The sequence below is a fragment of the Triplophysa dalaica genome, chromosome 2 (assembly GCF_015846415.1).
Source record: "Triplophysa dalaica isolate WHDGS20190420 chromosome 2, ASM1584641v1, whole genome shotgun sequence".
Taxonomy (NCBI): domain Eukaryota; kingdom Metazoa; phylum Chordata; class Actinopteri; order Cypriniformes; family Nemacheilidae; genus Triplophysa; species Triplophysa dalaica.
This window is the reverse complement of record NC_079543.1, coordinates 3,698,606-3,715,763: the sequence shown is the minus strand read 5'-3', so window position 1 is coordinate 3,715,763 and position 17,158 is coordinate 3,698,606. Positions and strand designations below refer to the sequence as shown.

Here is a 17,158-nt window from a genome sequence, read left to right as displayed (position 1 = left end):
TGACACGTTATATTACACAGTTTACAATCTCACAGAGAAACAGGGAGGAACATAAATAGTTTTCTCAGGATGGTGACCATTCTCTCTCTCTCCCACATGCTTCCTCTTACAATCATTCAAATTGATCCCATGGCATCATATTGTTAATGACTGACTACTTCCAGGAACGACCAGATTCATTATAAACAGGGTCAAACTTAAACTAAAGTCATATAAAAGAAAACAGAATCAAAGTGCCTCCAGTTTTCATGTTAATGGGACGAACTTCTATTGTGGCCTGTCACATTAAAGCTTTATGAGCTGGATCGCTATGAGCGGATGGCGTAAACGTGAGGGGGATGACGCAACTAAGGGCCACTCATACGAACAAAAGAGAAAACTGGTGATAAGATAATAATGTGTCAACAAATGTGTATATAACTGAAACTGTGTCAAAAGTGTATATTTGAACACACAAAATATTATTAGAGAATTATAAGACAAGTGGTTTTCACAAAATACTTAGTTTTAAACTGTATCTAGATGGTAAAGGATTATCCATAAAATTATCCGACCCTGCCCCACAGTTTAGGCGTCACACCCTCAATGACTCTCAGTTGTAAGTTCTTCCTTCCTCCTATGATTAAAACACACCCACATCTGTCTCACATCTCAATATTCCGCTGTAACCTTGCGGTCAATCGTCAACATAAATTACAGTTCCACGCTGACAACAGGACATCACAGGTATGTTTTGTATATGTATAGATTTCTGTATAAAGGTGAAATCTTCTGCTTGAAGGATATATTGTCGGGTCGGGTATTAAGGCTAATTTGAATTTCCATGTCAGTACTGCAGACCAGGAAATAAGCAGAGTACATTTACTTTACCATGTTTTCATTGACAGGGTTTGATAATGGAGAAAGAATCCATTCCGCCTCCATATCCTGGTACTCAGGCGACCCAAGCAAGCATGAACTTCCCTGGACAGCAGACAGCATATACGGCTCAAGCAGGTAATCTTGTGCAATACCTCCATCTCATAAAGGAAATAACATCAGAACAATTTACAATAGCAGTCAACTCATGTGATTCCATTGACCCAATGTGACTTGTGACAATGTGAAGGATAGTTCACCAAAAAATGAATATATTTATTCACACTCATGTCGCTTAAAACCTATATATGACTATATATATTTTGTGTTCTGCAGAATAAAGTCATACATGTTTGAAATGACATGAGGACAAATAAATTCAAATTGGGTGAAATATCTCTTTAAAGCATTAGTAACAGATACGCATCATCAAAGAACATGGCTTTGTTGCAACAACTGTGCTAATCAGAATAATATATACTTTGACCAGTTTGTCAGATGTTGCGCGATCGATGGGACACGGTCAGATGCGTCTTCCCTGGAAAACAAACAGTGTCTGCTGCCATTTCAGATTGTGCTTTATGACTTCACAAACAGGCAAAAAATGTTACAAGACTTTGGCCTTATAGTCTACAATTCAGAAGGCAGGGCAGGCAGCATGATATAACATGAATTCGATGAGAGGTGTGTATATGAGCTAGATAACGTGACTCAATAACTATGAAGAGAAATTCTGAACAAAATAATTCTTATTACGAACAATTATAATTCATTTGAACTTGTTTATTATAATGAGACAACTGCTTTGTCATATGTAAGACACACAGATAAAATCATTGCCATGTTTACAAAACGACAGCTGCGTAACCAGATCATGAACATTACTTTAAATTATTTAAGCAATTATTTTGTGAAAGTTCAAAGATTAATTTAAAGATGAGGTAACCCTCGCAGTTTCTGCAAATCTCATATTAATCTTAACTACCTATAGTGTAGTGTTGCATACTTCGTATCTTTGAAAAGTGTTTAGTTTGATCATATTTCTCAACGACTGATACAGCTGTACAATTATTTCCAGAAAAAGTCGAGCTCCTGTGCAGGGGGGCACAAATAAAGCACAAGAACACAATACATCATCGTATTATCCCTGTTCATTCACTATAAGTTTGTGTTGTTTACATTATGAACGTACACACAGGTTGCCAACAAAACACAGACATGTGACTTAGTTTGACTTACACCGTGCATCTTTTAGAGCATGGACCGCGCCATTTATCAGTTTTAAACCATCTGCAAATCCAGAGTTATCGCCACCTTTTTTATAACATTCATCACCCAAATCCAGTGAACAAACAAACACGCCTAAACTTTCATCAGCCGATTTAAGCAGCATTGATGGTAGCGCTCTCTCTCACGCTGACTGGTTGACACGTGGACATGCTGTTTCTCTCACGCTCTATCACTCACTGGATGATACGTTGGCATGTTTTTCCAGGGGAATTGCCCAATAAGGGACTAAGAACCCTTGTCATGAAATGGGAATCCATGTTCAAAAAAAGACAATTTGACCATGTTATGCATGAGAAGCCAGTACGTTTAACATTGTAAAGAAGTCAGAATGCAAGAAATAGCATATTAACAAAGAAGAATAAATCCAGCCACAGTTTGTCATCTTTACATTCTCTGACCCTTTTATAGATCCGTCAAATTCTCTTTACCCCCCTCCACCCCCATATGGATTGGGAGGTCTACCCACCAATGTCCAGCAGCCAATGGCGGTTCCTGTAGGTATGTTTTCAGCAATAAGGAACCATCCTGACATATTTACCACCAACAGCAGGCTAGAACAAACTGCATTAATTGTCATAAACTATTGGAACTAAATGGGCTTCAAAACTCTTTTTTCAAACAACTTCTGATCATGAAACCATAAATTCCCTATTAGCGATTACCAGAACATTCAGACTATTTACTTATTAGTATTATTGTTGGGCACTTTAAAATGGGGTTCTAAAATGGGTATAAATGGGTGACCATGAAGAGGTTGAGAACCACTGGTCTAACAGATACACATGAACACATTTAGTCACACAGGTGGTGGTGATGCCCACTCTCACTGACGTCCCGGGTCGCATCATCTGTCCTCACTGCCATCAGGATATCATCACAGAAACTGAACATCTCAGTGGTTTGCTCACCTGGTTAATTTGCGGAACCCTCGCTCTCTTTGTGTAAGTACAATAACGAAAAAGCCATTAAACCTGCAAGAGTACCGCAGAGTATAAAAGCTTATAAAAAGACTGGCATATACTCTGCTCATGGGTTTTTTCTGATGTGTTCTCCCAGGTGCTGGCTATGCTGTTGCATACCGTTCTGTGTGGACGCATGCAAGGATGTAAAGCACAGCTGTCCAAACTGTAAAAATGTCATTCGCCTGTACAAACGAGTGTAGCGCAGCCTGCACCAGAGAACGGTACCACAGGTGAACCAAGATGAGCTCAGGGGAGCTTTTACTCTGCTGTTTGTGCTGTAAACAGATTTAGTGTGACTACGAATGTTTGTCTTTCTGTTTTCTATAACTCAAGAAGTTCATCTCACCATACATTATTTGTATAAGACAATCCAAAAATGTAAGATGTCTGAATATATCCTACGAATATTTGTGTATTGTATGTTAATATTGGCAGACTGCCTCATTTAAGATACCAGCAAAAAGACAAACAAAATGAGGAAAAGGATGATAACATAAATAATTTTGTACAGTACACGTCAAGATAATCAAAAGATGTCCCCCCACTACCAAGAACCACAACGCTCTAGGATTTGAACTCCAGATCTCTGTGATTTCACTAATTTGTTATGATAGGTATGTAATTGTGCCATATTTGCAACATAAAAAACGTCCAAATATAGAGAATATTAATATAAAACAATATAATTTATCATGCAACATAACGAACATGTAATGCCTGTTTGGACTGTGAAATATAAATTGTGTCTTTGCAAAACTTTCATTTGAACCAGCAATAAATATTTGCATGGGGTGTTAGCTGTCTAAGAATGTAGCTACTATATTTGTAGACTACACCACATGATGTGCATTGGTCAGTGAAATGAATATGTATTGTACACCTAAGTTACCGCATCACATGATAGCAAATCGTGATAACTTATACATTGTACGTAAACATACTATCTTTGTATTTTTCTATTGACGTTTAATAAAAAAAGTATTGTACACCTACATCATGCATGCAATCCCCTCCATTAATTATGTATCAGGTTTACATCTGTAACTTGACTGTGTCGAAGTGTGAGTTACTAAGAAACAAGCAAAGAAGATAGAAAAGCATTTACAGATCAGCTGTCCAAAAGCAGAGCACAATAATCTACAATAGTACAATAGAGTCTAAAATAAATGTATAAAGCGGCTTTAATGGCAATCTTCCACCAACTAGTTTGCCCTTTGGCAGAATCTTTGCTTAACTTCAGTGTTCAGATTTCACACAGTTTCGCGTATGCACTGGGCTATAGCCTATAGAATGGGTAGGCAATGTTATTTCTTACCTGTTAATAATTTTTAGAGAAATTTCAATGACATGAGGAAATAATCCACTATGCAAAGTTCACGGTGGGCTGAACATATTTCCTTCCTGCTTTGCATTTGTCGTGCATCACTTTCTGCAGAATGTTATTTTCAGGTTTTAAAGTGAGGCAATTTAATCGAGCAAAGAGCCCTAAAGATGTTGGATATTGAGATAGTGAAGCTGACGTCTCGCCCTAAATTACGTGTTGCCGCCATCTTGTGAGGATCACACTCCACTGCCATTATTGTTTTGATATGTACCGTTACTCGTTTCATTTGATATATGGAGAAACTGAAAGAACCAGCGGCTTTTCCTGAACGACTCTGTGTAGTTATAGTTATAGTTATATTTCCTAATCAAACAAGAAAAACAAAGCACTGCATTGAACGCACTAGCAGCCATCCTCCCAAGATGGCGTAACATTCAACGGGGCCTGACGTCGATTAACAAGCTCTTTTTTTCTTTTCTTTTGTTCAATGGCGATTGGCAAACCAGCTTTTGGTGCATATCCTAGTGGGATGTGAAGACCAAGGAGGAGGAAGTGGAAAATACTACCAGACTTAATAATCTTAATAAAAATATACATATACATTTCCTTATAAACCTTTATGCATATGTATACTTAATAACTTTAAATTACTATAAATAACAGTGTTACAAACGTGACTCCCTCAGAAACCTTAATAAAATAGGTTATATTTTAGATTCTTTCTGTGTCCTCTGAAATAATTAGTTAATTAACAAGCTCTATTGTAGATGTTGTTAACTGTGTTTAAATCAGGAATCTGTGTTTAGATTTAGGTTAGGGAAATGCTGACTATTAACGTACCACATTATTAACAATGTTCATGTTTTAAAGGCAAAGTTTTGTTTGTCTACGGCCTGCATTGTGTTTGTTATCTTGTAAAATTAAAGCAGTCATATAAAAATGGCCTAACATCTGATTTCTATAAGTGTTAAATATTTAGGATGAAGTGGATAGAGGTGAGTTTATACTCACATAGCTCCACCCCCACACATACAGCAATAACCCTCCCTTACCATCACCAACACAACATGAAAGTGTCAACATAAACAGAACTTCATACAAGACTTTCACCTGCTGCTGGAAAGGTATGTAAAGATTAAAAAAGTAATATTTAAAAAAACAGCTATGTTTTAACAGTACTGTTAAGTAAACTGAAGTGTATTTCGAGCTGATTTTCTGAAATTTAAGCAAATTATCTATCAATTCATCTATAACACTATTTAAGCATTATTATTATACACAGAAATGTGTCATACATGTGTTGATACAGTAGATTACATAAAATATTGGTACTGCATTTAAACCTGGGACTTTTTAATATGTAAGGGATAATGTACAGGCAGCCAGAATCTGGAATTGTTGCGACTGGCCAATCGGAATCAAGAATTTCAATGAATAGTGTAATAGCATAAAAATAAAAACAATACAAAAGGTTCTTCCATCCATAATAATTCCATTAAGTTTCCTGTCAGTCAAAGGTTCTTCAATATTTTTTTCTTACCTTCTTAAAGTCTTAAGAAGTTCGAAGGTAGGAAGTTTTTAATGAAATCATACAGCCAAAAACCATTCTTCCATGGCATTGTTGAATTGTTATAGCACTTGATAAATGAGTTAAAATGGTAACATGCACAGGATCCTAACATGTACACTTTTCATTATAGAACCTAATAACCTAAAAGGTTCGTTCTAAATTATATATATATATATATATATATATATATATATATAATTGACTATATTATACTTCTATTTTCCTATTTATTTCTGCCTCTCTGGTGGCATTTATTGAGCATTGTGCCAAACATTCATTGCCATTCATTTGTTAAGATGTCATAGGGAGACAAAAAGCCTTTGTGTGAGCAGGTGGACTAGAAAGATTAAAAGATTAACTAAATGTTCATATTGACATATTTAAAATAGCAGGCTAATCCATCATTTAGTTTCGAGACAAAGGTAAAAGTTGGGCAGACCTGCTTGTCTGCTAAGTAAGCTTAAGTCAATATAGATGCACTGCAGAGGACCCGAGACTTAACTAATTTTTTTCGCTTTTACAGACCTTTAATAATGGAGAAAGTAACAAATCCCCCTCCATATCCTGGGTCTCAGGTTTACCCTGGTCAACCTGTTGCATACCAACCTCAACCAGGTGAGTTTTTCTGTGCCAACCTGATTTTTTGCCTGGCAAGTTTAGGTTTCAAGTTTGTTTGTGATATCTCAGCAACAGTATATTGACAATGCTTAATGTGAGGCTCAGGCATTCTACAACTGTATACGACATAAGAAAATAAAAACAGTAACATAAGACATTTTACAAAATTGTTACAACATATATGCAACTATATGAAGATTTATGCAAGTATGTAAGTATGGAAGTAAAGTGCAAATCCTGACTGTCAACGGTGTAAATTGGGCAGTAACAGTATGTGAACAGAAAGAACATGGAAAGAACTAGCTCCGACAAAACTTTGAGTATCAAAAAATATTTACATATTCAATGTCACTAAAAATTCACGTGACACACAGTAAGCAAAACTTTGTTTTAAAGCAGATAAGCCAGCCACACAATGAACAGGAAACATTCTCACAACGTTCTATAAATGTTCTCTCAATGTTATCCAAAACGTCCTTCCAGTACTGTTAAAAGAGCAATTTATCAACATTATTTGCAATTGTGAAACATTCTAAAACATATTAAAAACGTTATTCTTACATTGTTGGTTTAACACTTAAAATGTACAAAAATACAGTTTTCAGAACGTTTGCAAAACCTTATTGGAACATACTTGTTAGCTCAAACACAATTCATTTTTTAATTGCATGTGACCCTTTTTCACAGGTGTGATGGGTTCAGTTTACCCCCCTCACCCCAATCAGATGATAGCAATGAATTCCGGAGCCCCTGCAGTCCAGTCTGCACCTACTATAGGTGAGCATAAATGCATTTAATAACTTAAACATAGACGGTGATCCTGCCCAACCGGTAGGACTTTGCCTATTCTGAATACATAAAAAGCTGGGTGTTGGTAACATACATACATGATTTGTTGTTTTTGTGTATAGTCACACAGGTATTGGCTGTGTCACCCAGCCTGAGTGATGTACCAGGGCAGATGAAATGCCCTCACTGTCAGCAACAAGTCATCACAGAGACGGGACATGTCAACGGCCTGCTCACCTGGGCCATCTGTGGAAGTCTCGCTATTTTGCTGTAAGAAACCATATTTACTTTTATAACACAAATGAGATACTAACATTCTGGGGTTGCGTAAGTGGGACTAAAAATTTACAATCACTTCTATGAGGTTCAATTTAGAAAACACACTTCACAATGAACACACTTAGAAACTGAGAGAGTTTCCCTTGTGTCTTTCAGAATTTGGCCCTGTTGTTTGATTCCCTTCTGTGTTGACGCCTGCAAAGATGTAGAGCATCGCTGCCCAAACTGCAAAAGTGTCGTTCACTTGTACAAACGCATTTAATCTGTTCTGAAACACATCACCTGCTACTTAACTGAAGATGAATGAGTATAGACAAGGACTGTACCACAGATGTAACATTTGTATATCAAATTTTCAGCGATGTTCACTGAAATTTTCCCCTCTGCTATGAACAGATCATGCAGAAGTGTGATGTCTTAAAATACTTATACTTAATATTTTCAAATACTAAAATATTTTACATTCTGTTCGCATTTTTTGCACAATATATTTTCTATGGATCTGTATTTTTGAATAAATTGTACTATTCCAAAAACATCTCAAAGGCCTTCTTTTTCCAACAAAAACAAATAATAACGGATAGGTCAGTGTATTCAGCAAAGACATGGAGTTTCACATTTGTATATTGAGATCATGATTATGAATTAACATGCCAACTTGCATTATAGTTTAAAGTAACACATGAACAAAGACAAACAAAAGATGCAACATCTTTCACCTCACCAATGAAGGTGTGAACACAGGTGCATGGGTGTAAATCTAATTTAACAGTAGGGGGGGGGACAATACATATAAAATTTCTCAAAAGCAATTTTTGAAGGGGACACTAATAATACAGTCAACATTGTACATACTAAGACTTAAAGCGACAATATGCATTAGGTTTATAGGTTTATCATGCATACTTGCGGTCATATTATATCTGAACTGAACTGTCACATACTCTAATACAAGTGAACAAAAAAGCTTTTTTCCATTTATATATATTTTGTCTCTGTTGTGAAGACAGAAAACAAAGATAAAAGTAAATATAAAGTAAACTGAATGTTTAGCTTATCCGTCGCACACATACAGCACAATCAGATGCTGTGAAAACGACGGAATGAAAGCTGTGCACCTTTTGTGGACACTAGATATAGTGCCAACATCACAAGATTGTAACCGGTATGTTCGCGGCTGTGTGTGACACAAGACCTGAATGGCAGGATTGGTGGATAAATGTGTCCGTTCATGTTCACATCATGCCAGGTCGCCTAAAATAAAACAATGTATGGGAAACGGCTTGACTTGGGGGGGCAACCCTCTGATCCCCCCGGGATTAACGCCCATGCCTGTTAATACTTTTTAAAGAACTTTCAGTAAAATGAGATGATCCACAATGCAACGCAAATTGTAAATTCGCTCTAACAATAAATTAATTGAATGAGTGACCTAATGAGACACAACACATTAGATGTTTGTGACCGATCCTATTAGAGACAGCGCCAGAAATAGAAGAAAATCACCACAGTAGCATATTCAGCAACTGGAGAAATGTAGCCCACATAGCGAAAGACTCCGGGTCGGATCCGCCTTCAGGTCACCTGGTCCGCTTTTCTCTCAGATTCAATTCAGCCATAAGTACAGAACATGTCCTGCCTCCGCACAACGCACGGTCAACTCGTGGACTGAGACCATATTTTCACTCCTTTCCAGTATAATAGCAGGCGAGATTAATTGATAGGCCTAACTTTAACGTTACCTGTTTTTTATCCACTGAACTTCTGGTATAGTGACATATATTGTCCACCTACCCATGTAATGTTGTTTCAGATATTGAATTAATTATATTCAGATACTGTGTGGCCTTGTTTTATATCCGGATGTGGACCAAAATCGAGGCTATTTTGTCAAATACTAATAACGGAACACACTAAAGCTTTTAACATGTGGGTCATTATCACTATAGAGTGCATTTGAGACTTCACAATTTTCAAAATGTTTATCTTAAATTTTCCATTTAAGTTCATGTCTGTTGTATTAAGTAGACCTTTGGCTGTTAGAAATGTATGTTGGTCAAAGCTAAAGCCCATTACGTTAATGCACTTGTCCATAAGGAAGGACTGGTGACAGGGTGTGGTTTTGTGGCAAAAGTTAGCATTAAATGAACACACGGTGTAGCTGCAGCTAGCAAAGGGATTCACTGTTAAAGCTGACAGGAAAAATATTTTCAATTACTGAAAAGTTTTTGTTAATTAAAATGTCACCAAGACATGTGAAGCCTGACAACATTTAACTACAAACACATTATGTTGGAAACTAGAAAAAGGAAATATGAATGCAGATTACAGATACTAACTGTGTGTGCAGAAAATGTTTTAACCTCCACTGAGGAAAGTCAGAATGGGGGGAACGGCGGGCCAGAGAGTTTAAGCCAACGTTACCCGGAACGGATGCCCATAGCTGAGGAAGAAAGACAATAGTCCATCGGTTTAAGCATCCCGCACACTTTTATAGTGGTGTAGAAATGGGGAAGGAGACCTCCGGTTCTGTCACATTAGACATAGGTGGCTGTTACAAGGGGATGTCAGGGAGTACATCAGACTATTTCTTAAAGGGAGTTTACCCCAAAATGGCACGGTAGACGGCAATTACAGGGACGCATGCAAAATACTTAATATTACTATGAAAATAGAATATAGATTATCCAAATGATTTGTTTTATTAAATACAATAGAAATAGAAACTTTCAAAAAAGATTTAATATTTGTGCAATGTATCCACTTTTTAAACTAACTGAAGGAAGCTAAGCAGTGTGAGGGACATGCCAAAATCAAATACATCGAGTCAAAGAAAATTGTTATAAAATGATAAAACACATTTTAAGAATCTTCTTATTGTAGTTGTAAGTGTATAAATATTAGTACATTTATAATAAAACCTCAAAATGTCACAATTTTGCATTACACGATGGCTCAGTGTTTCTGAGGAGGACACCAAATGGCATTTTTATAGTGATAATGACCCATGTAATAATATTTAATTTCAAACGATTCGTTTACAGTGTTCGTTTACCAGTGAAGATAAGGACAAGTTTACTACTTTAAAAAGTATTTTTTAAGTTAATATTCATCAATCTTTTAAAAACCCAGTTTCCACAAAAAAAAATATTTAATTAAATGATTCTTGAGCTACATTAAAACAGTGTTATCTTCCTTAAATAAATAAAAATATTTGTACAATTTATAGTTGCATTTCATTTTACAGACGATTACACAATGTGGTGCTTTTATGGATGCCTGCTGTTTGGGAAATGCAGTCGTGACAGTTGTAGGATTTAATTACAGAAATAAGTTGACGACTTTGCCCAGGCATTTAAGAATGAGCGTAACAACATTTCCGATGCTGTGTAACAAGTTCAGTACTCTGGTTAGTCAGGTTACGTCGTCTCATGTGACTATCTGGGGCAAATTAATTTCCTTCTCCCATTATTCGCATTAACCCTTTTTCGCACATGTGCAAAACCACCTCAAGCGAGCGTAAAAACCTTTTTGCGAATTAAGGGTTTTTAATTCGAAATTTATCGTTTCCATAACTCGTTTCTGATGCAAAACTTCAAAATGCGAATAAGACCAGAGTGAATGAAACCTGCTTAAAGTCTTCTAAAGACATGGCAACGGGGTCAGCCCCGCCTCCACACTAAAATAAAAGTTATTGTCTTTTCCTTGATCAAAGTTGCTCTCAGATTGATCCTGAATCACTTTTAAGCTAACAATCCTAGATGTTTTCAAGCAAATTAAGAGCTTTCCTAGAGGATTCTTAGAAACTTTAAGAATACAGGCCCTGATTTCTATAAACGTTTAAATATTAAGATATAGAGGATAGAGTTGTGTTTACCTAGCTCCACCCCCACACATACAGTACAACCCTTCCTTCTCATCACCAACACCACATGAAAGTGTCAACATATAATATACTTCATACAAGGCTTCACCTGCTGAAGGAGGGTATGTAAAGATCACAGTTCTTCATTTATATCGGTTTGTAATATTTAAAAAAACAGCTGATTTAACGGTACTTTTAAGTAGTCTGAAGTGTACTTTGAACAGGTCCCTGGTCTGACTTGATTTTTTCAAGCTGATTTTACTTTATTAATCTATAACATTATTGAGAGTGTTGTGTGTGGCTGAGTGAGGGTGTGTGAGAGCGTTGTGTGTGGCTGTGTGAGGGTGTATGAGAGTGTTGTGTGTGGCTGAGTGAGGGTGTGTGAGGGTGTTGTGTGTGGCTGTGTGAGGGTGTTGTCTGTGGATGTGTAAAGGTGTTGTGTGAGGGTGTGTGTGGCTGTGTGAGAGTGTTGTGTGTGGCTGTGTGAGGGTGTTCTGTGTGGCTGTGTGAGAGTGTTGTATAGGGGTTGTGTGAGGGTGTGTGAGAGTTTTGTGTGTGGCTGTGTGAGAGGGTTGTGTGTGAGGGTGTTGTGTGTGGCTGAGTGAGGGTGTGTGAGAGCGTTGTGTATGGCTGTGTGAGGGTGTATGAAAGTGTTGTGTGTGGCTGAGTGAGGGTGTGTGAGAGTGTTGTGTGTGGCTGAGTGAGGGTGCGTGAGGGTGTTGTGTGTGGCTGTGTGAGGGTGTATGAGAGTGTTGTGTATGGCTGAGTGAGGGTGTGTGAGGGTGTTGTGTGTGGCTGTGTGAGGGTGTATGAGAGTGTTGTGTGTGGCTGAGTGAGGGTGTGTGAGGGTGTTGTGTGTGGCTGTGTGAGGGTGTATGAGTGTGTTGTGTGTGGCTGAGTGAGGGTGTGTGAGGGTGTTGTGTGTGGCTGTGTGAGGGTGTATGAGTGTGTTGTGTGTGGCTGTGTGAGGGTGTATGAGTGTGTTGTGTGTGGCTGAGTGAGGGTGTGTGAGGGTGTTGTGTATGGCTGTGTGAGGGTGTATGAAAGTGTTGTGTGTGGCTGAGTGAGGGTGTGTGAGAGTGTTGTGTGTGGCTGAGTGAGGGTGTGTGAGGGTGTTGTGTGTGGCTGTGTGAGGGTGTATGAGAGTGTTGTGTGTGGCTGAGTGAGGGTGTGTGAGGGTGTTGTGTGTGGCTGTGTGAGGGTGTATGAGTGTGTTGTGTGTGGCTGAGTGAGGGTGTGTGAGGGTGTTGTGTGTGGCTGTGTGAGGGTGTTGTCTGTGGATGTGTAAAGGTGTTGTGTGAGGGTGTGTGTGGCTGTGTGAGAGTGTTGTGTGTGGCTGTGTGAGGGTGTTCTGTGTGGCTGTGTGAGAGTGTTGTACAGGGGTTGTGTGAGGGTGTGTGAGAGTGTTGTGTGTGGCTGTGTGAGAGGGTTGTGTGTGAGGGTGTTGTGTGTGGCTGAGTGAGGGTGTGTGAGAGCGTTGTGTATGGCTGTGTGCGGGTGTATGAAAGTGTTGTGTGTGGCTGAGTGAGGGTGTGTGAGAGTGTTGTGTGTGGCTGAGTGAGGGTGTGTGAGTGTGTTTTGTGTGGCTGTGTGGGGGTGTTGTCTGTGGATGTGTAAAGGTGTTGTGTGAGGGTGTGTGTGGCTGTGTGAGAGCGTTGTGTGTGGCTGTGTGAGGGCGTTGTGTGTGGCTATGTGAGGGTGTTGTGTGTGGCTGTGTGAGGGTGTTGTCAGTGGATGTGTAAAGGTGTTGTGTGAGGGTGTGTGTGGCTGTGTGAGAGCGTTGTGTGTGGCTATGTAAGGGTGTTCTGTGTGGCTGTGTGAGAGTGTTGTATAGGGGTTGTGTGAGGGTGTGTGAGAGTGTTGTGTGTGGCTGTGTGAGAGGGTTGTGTGTGAGGGTGTTGTGTGTGGCTGAGTGAGGGTGCGTGAGGGTGTTGTGTGTGGCTGTGTGAGGGTGTATGAGAGTGTTGTGTATGGCTGAGTGAGGGTGTGTGAGGGTGTTGTGTGTGGCTGTGTGAGGGTGTATGAGAGTGTTGTGTGTGGCTGAGTGAGGGTGTGTGAGGGTGTTGTGTGTGGCTGTGTGAGGGTGTATGAGTGTGTTGTGTGTGGCTGAGTGAGGGTGTGTGAGGGTGTTGTGTGTGGCTGTGTGAGGGTGTATGAGTGTGTTGTGTGTGGCTGTGTGAGGGTGTATGAGTGTGTTGTGTGTGGCTGAGTGAGGGTGTGTGAGGGTGTTGTGTATGGCTGTGTGAGGGTGTATGAAAGTGTTGTGTGTGGCTGAGTGAGGGTGTGTGAGAGTGTTGTGTGTGGCTGAGTGAGGGTGTGTGAGGGTGTTGTGTGTGGCTGTGTGAGGGTGTATGAGAGTGTTGTGTGTGGCTGAGTGAGGGTGTGTGAGGGTGTTGTGTGTGGCTGTGTGAGGGTGTATGAGTGTGTTGTGTGTGGCTGAGTGAGGGTGTGTGAGGGTGTTGTGTGTGGCTGTGTGAGGGTGTTGTCTGTGGATGTGTAAAGGTGTTGTGTGAGGGTGTGTGTGGCTGTGTGAGAGTGTTGTGTGTGGCTGTGTGAGGGTGTTCTGTGTGGCTGTGTGAGAGTGTTGTATAGGGGTTGTGTGAGGGTGTGTGAGAGTGTTGTGTGTGGCTGTGTGAGAGGGTTGTGTGTGAGGGTGTTGTGTGTGGCTGAGTGAGGGTGTGTGAGAGCGTTGTGTATGGCTGTGTGCGGGTGTATGAAAGTGTTGTGTGTGGCTGAGTGAGGGTGTGTGAGAGTGTTGTGTGTGGCTGAGTGAGGGTGCGTGAGGGTGTTGTGTGTGGCTGTGTGAGGGTGTATGAGAGTGTTGTGTATGGCTGAGTGAGGGTGTGTGAGGGTGTTGTGTGTGGCTGTGTGAGGGTGTATGAGAGTGTTGTGTGTGGCTGAGTGAGGGTGTGTGAGGGTGTTGTGTGTGGCTGTGTGAGGGTGTATAAGTGTGTTGTGTGTGGCTGAGTGAGGGTGTGTGAGGGTGTTGTGTGTGGCTGTGTGAGGGTGTATGAGTGTGTTGTGTGTGGCTGTGTGAGGGTGTATGAGTGTGTTGTGTGTGGCTGAGTGAGGGTGTGTGAGGGTGTTGTGTATGGCTGTGTGAGGGTGTATGAAAGTGTTGTGTGTGGCTGAGTGAGGGTGTGTGAGAGTGTTGTGTGTGGCTGAGTGAGGGTGTGTGAAGGTGTTGTGTGTGGCTGTGTGAGGGTGTATGAGAGTGTTGTGTGTGGCTGAGTGAGGGTGTGTGAGGGTGTTGTGTGTGGCTGTGTGAGGGTGTATGAGTGTGTTGTGTGTGGCTGAGTGAGGGTGTGTGAGGGTGTTGTGTGTGGCTGTGTGAGGGTGTTGTCTGTGGATGTGTAAAGGTGTTGTGTGAGGGTGTGTGTGGCTGTGTGAGAGTGTTGTGTGTGGCTGTGTGAGGGTGTTCTGTGTGGCTGTGTGAGAGTGTTGTATAGGGGTTGTGTGAGGGTGTGTGAGAGTGTTGTGTGTGGCTGTGTGAGAGGGTTGTGTGTGAGGGTGTTGTGTGTGGCTGAGTGAGGGTGTGTGAGAGCGTTGTGTATGGCTGTGTGCGGGTGTATGAAAGTGTTGTGTGTGGCTGAGTGAGGGTGTGTGAGAGTGTTGTGTGTGGCTGAGTGAGGGTGTGTGAGTGTGTTTTGTGTGGCTGTGTGGGGGTGTTGTCTGTGGATGTGTAAAGGTGTTGTGTGAGGGTGTGTGTGGCTGTGTGAGAGCGTTGTGTGTGGCTGTGTGAGGGCGTTGTGTGTGGCTATGTGAGGGTGTTGTGTGTGGCTGTGTGAGGGTGTTGTCTGTGGATGTGTAAAGGTGTTGTGTGAGGGTGTGTGTGGCTGTGTGAGAGCGTTGTGTGTGGCTATGTAAGGGTGTTCTGTGTGGCTGTGTGAGAGTGTTGTATAGGGGTTGTGTGAGGGTGTGTGAGAGTGTTGTGTGTGGCTGTGTGAGAGGGTTGTGTGTGAGGGTGTTGTGTGTGGCTGAGTGAGGGTGCGTGAGGGTGTTGTGTGTGGCTGTGTGAGGGTGTATGAGAGTGTTGTGTATGGCTGAGTGAGGGTGTGTGAGGGTGTTGTGTGTGGCTGTGTGAGGGTGTATGAGAGTGTTGTGTGTGGCTGAGTGAGGGTGTGTGAGGGTGTTGTGTGTGGCTGTGTGAGGGTGTATGAGTGTGTTGTGTGTGGCTGAGTGAGGGTGTGTGAGGGTGTTGTGTGTGGCTGTGTGAGGGTGTATGAGTGTGTTGTGTGTGGCTGTGTGAGGGTGTATGAGTGTGTTGTGTGTGGCTGAGTGAGGGTGTGTGAGGGTGTTGTGTATGGCTGTGTGAGGGTGTATGAAAGTGTTGTGTGTGGCTGAGTGAGGGTGTGTGAGAGTGTTGTGTGTGGCTGAGTGAGGGTGTGTGAGGGTGTTGTGTGTGGCTGTGTGAGGGTGTATGAGAGTGTTGTGTGTGGCTGAGTGAGGGTGTGTGAGGGTGTTGTGTGTGGCTGTGTGAGGGTGTATGAGTGTGTTGTGTGTGGCTGAGTGAGGGTGTGTGAGGGTGTTGTGTGTGGCTGTCTGAGGGTGTTGTCTGTGGATGTGTAAAGGTGTTGTGTGAGGGTGTGTGTGGCTGTGTGAGAGTGTTGTGTGTGGCTGTGTGAGGGTGTTCTGTGTGGCTGTGTGAGAGTGTTGTATAGGGGTTGTGTGAGGGTGTGTGAGAGTGTTGTGTGTGGCTGTGTGAGAGGGTTGTGTGTGAGGGTGTTGTGTGTGGCTGAGTGAGGGTGTGTGAGAGCGTTGTGTATGGCTGTGTGCGGGTGTATGAAAGTGTTGTGTGTGGCTGAGTGAGGGTGTGTGAGAGTGTTGTGTGTGGCTGTGTGGGGGTGTTGTCTGTGGATGTGTAAAGGTGTTGTGTGAGGGTGTGTGTGGCTGTGTGAGAGCGTTGTGTGTGGCTGTGTGAGGGCGTTGTGTGTGGCTATGTGAGGGTGTTGTGTGTGGCTGTGTGAGGGTGTTGTCTGTGGATGTGTAAAGGTGTTGTGTGAGGGTGTGTGTGGCTGTGTGAGAGCGTTGTGTGTGGCTATGTAAGGGTGTTCTGTGTGGCTGTGTGAGAGTGTTGTATAGGGGTTGTGTGAGGGTGTGTGAGAGTGTTGTGTGTGGCTGTGTGAGAGGGTTGTGTGTGAGGGTGTTGTGTGTGGCTGTGTGAGGGTGTATGAGAGTGTTGTGTGTGGATGAGTGAGGGTGTGTGAGAGTGTTGTGTGTGGCTGAGTGAGGGTGTGTGAGAGTGTTGTGTGTGGCTGTGTGAGGGCGTTGTGTGTGGCTGGGTGAGAGCGTTGTTTGTGTGTGTGTGTGTGAGAGTGCTGTGTGTGGCTGTGCAAGAGCGTTGTGTGTGGCTGTGTGAGAGCATTGTGTGTGGGTGTGTGAGAATGTTGTGTATGGGTGTGTGAGAGAGTTGTGTGTGAGGGTGTTGTGTGTGGCTGTATGAGAGTGTTTTGTGTTGCTGTGTGAAAGTGTTTTGTGTGGCTGTGTGAGGGCGTTGTGTGTGGCAATGTGAAAGCGTTGTTTGTGGGTGTGTGAGGGCGTTGTGTGTGGCTTTGTGAGAGCATTGTGTGTGGGTGTGTGAGAGTGTTGTGTATGGTTGTGTG

General features: G+C 41.7%; 2 protein-coding genes across 2 annotated transcripts; both read left to right on the top strand.

Moving 5' to 3' along the window:
* Nucleotides 1-585: 585 nt before the first annotated feature.
* On the top strand, nucleotides 586-4,102 carry LOC130436324 (lipopolysaccharide-induced tumor necrosis factor-alpha factor homolog). Its single transcript, XM_056767007.1, has 5 exons — nucleotides 586-726; nucleotides 888-996; nucleotides 2,557-2,646; nucleotides 2,945-3,089; nucleotides 3,205-4,102. The coding sequence occupies exons 1-5, from the start codon at nucleotides 586-588 to the stop codon at nucleotides 3,308-3,310; spliced, it is 591 nt and encodes a 196-aa protein (XP_056622985.1). The 3' UTR covers nucleotides 3,311-4,102.
* A 1,424-nt stretch (nucleotides 4,103-5,526) lies between these two features.
* On the top strand, nucleotides 5,527-8,071 carry LOC130411365 (LITAF domain-containing protein-like). The gene is made up of 5 exons (XM_056735961.1): nucleotides 5,527-5,558; nucleotides 6,528-6,619; nucleotides 7,310-7,399; nucleotides 7,534-7,681; nucleotides 7,847-8,071. Exons 2-5 carry the CDS (start codon nucleotides 6,538-6,540, stop codon nucleotides 7,950-7,952), a joined length of 426 nt encoding a protein of 141 aa, XP_056591939.1. The 5' UTR covers nucleotides 5,527-5,558; nucleotides 6,528-6,537; the 3' UTR covers nucleotides 7,953-8,071.
* The last annotated feature ends 9,087 nt before the right edge of the window (nucleotides 8,072-17,158 follow it).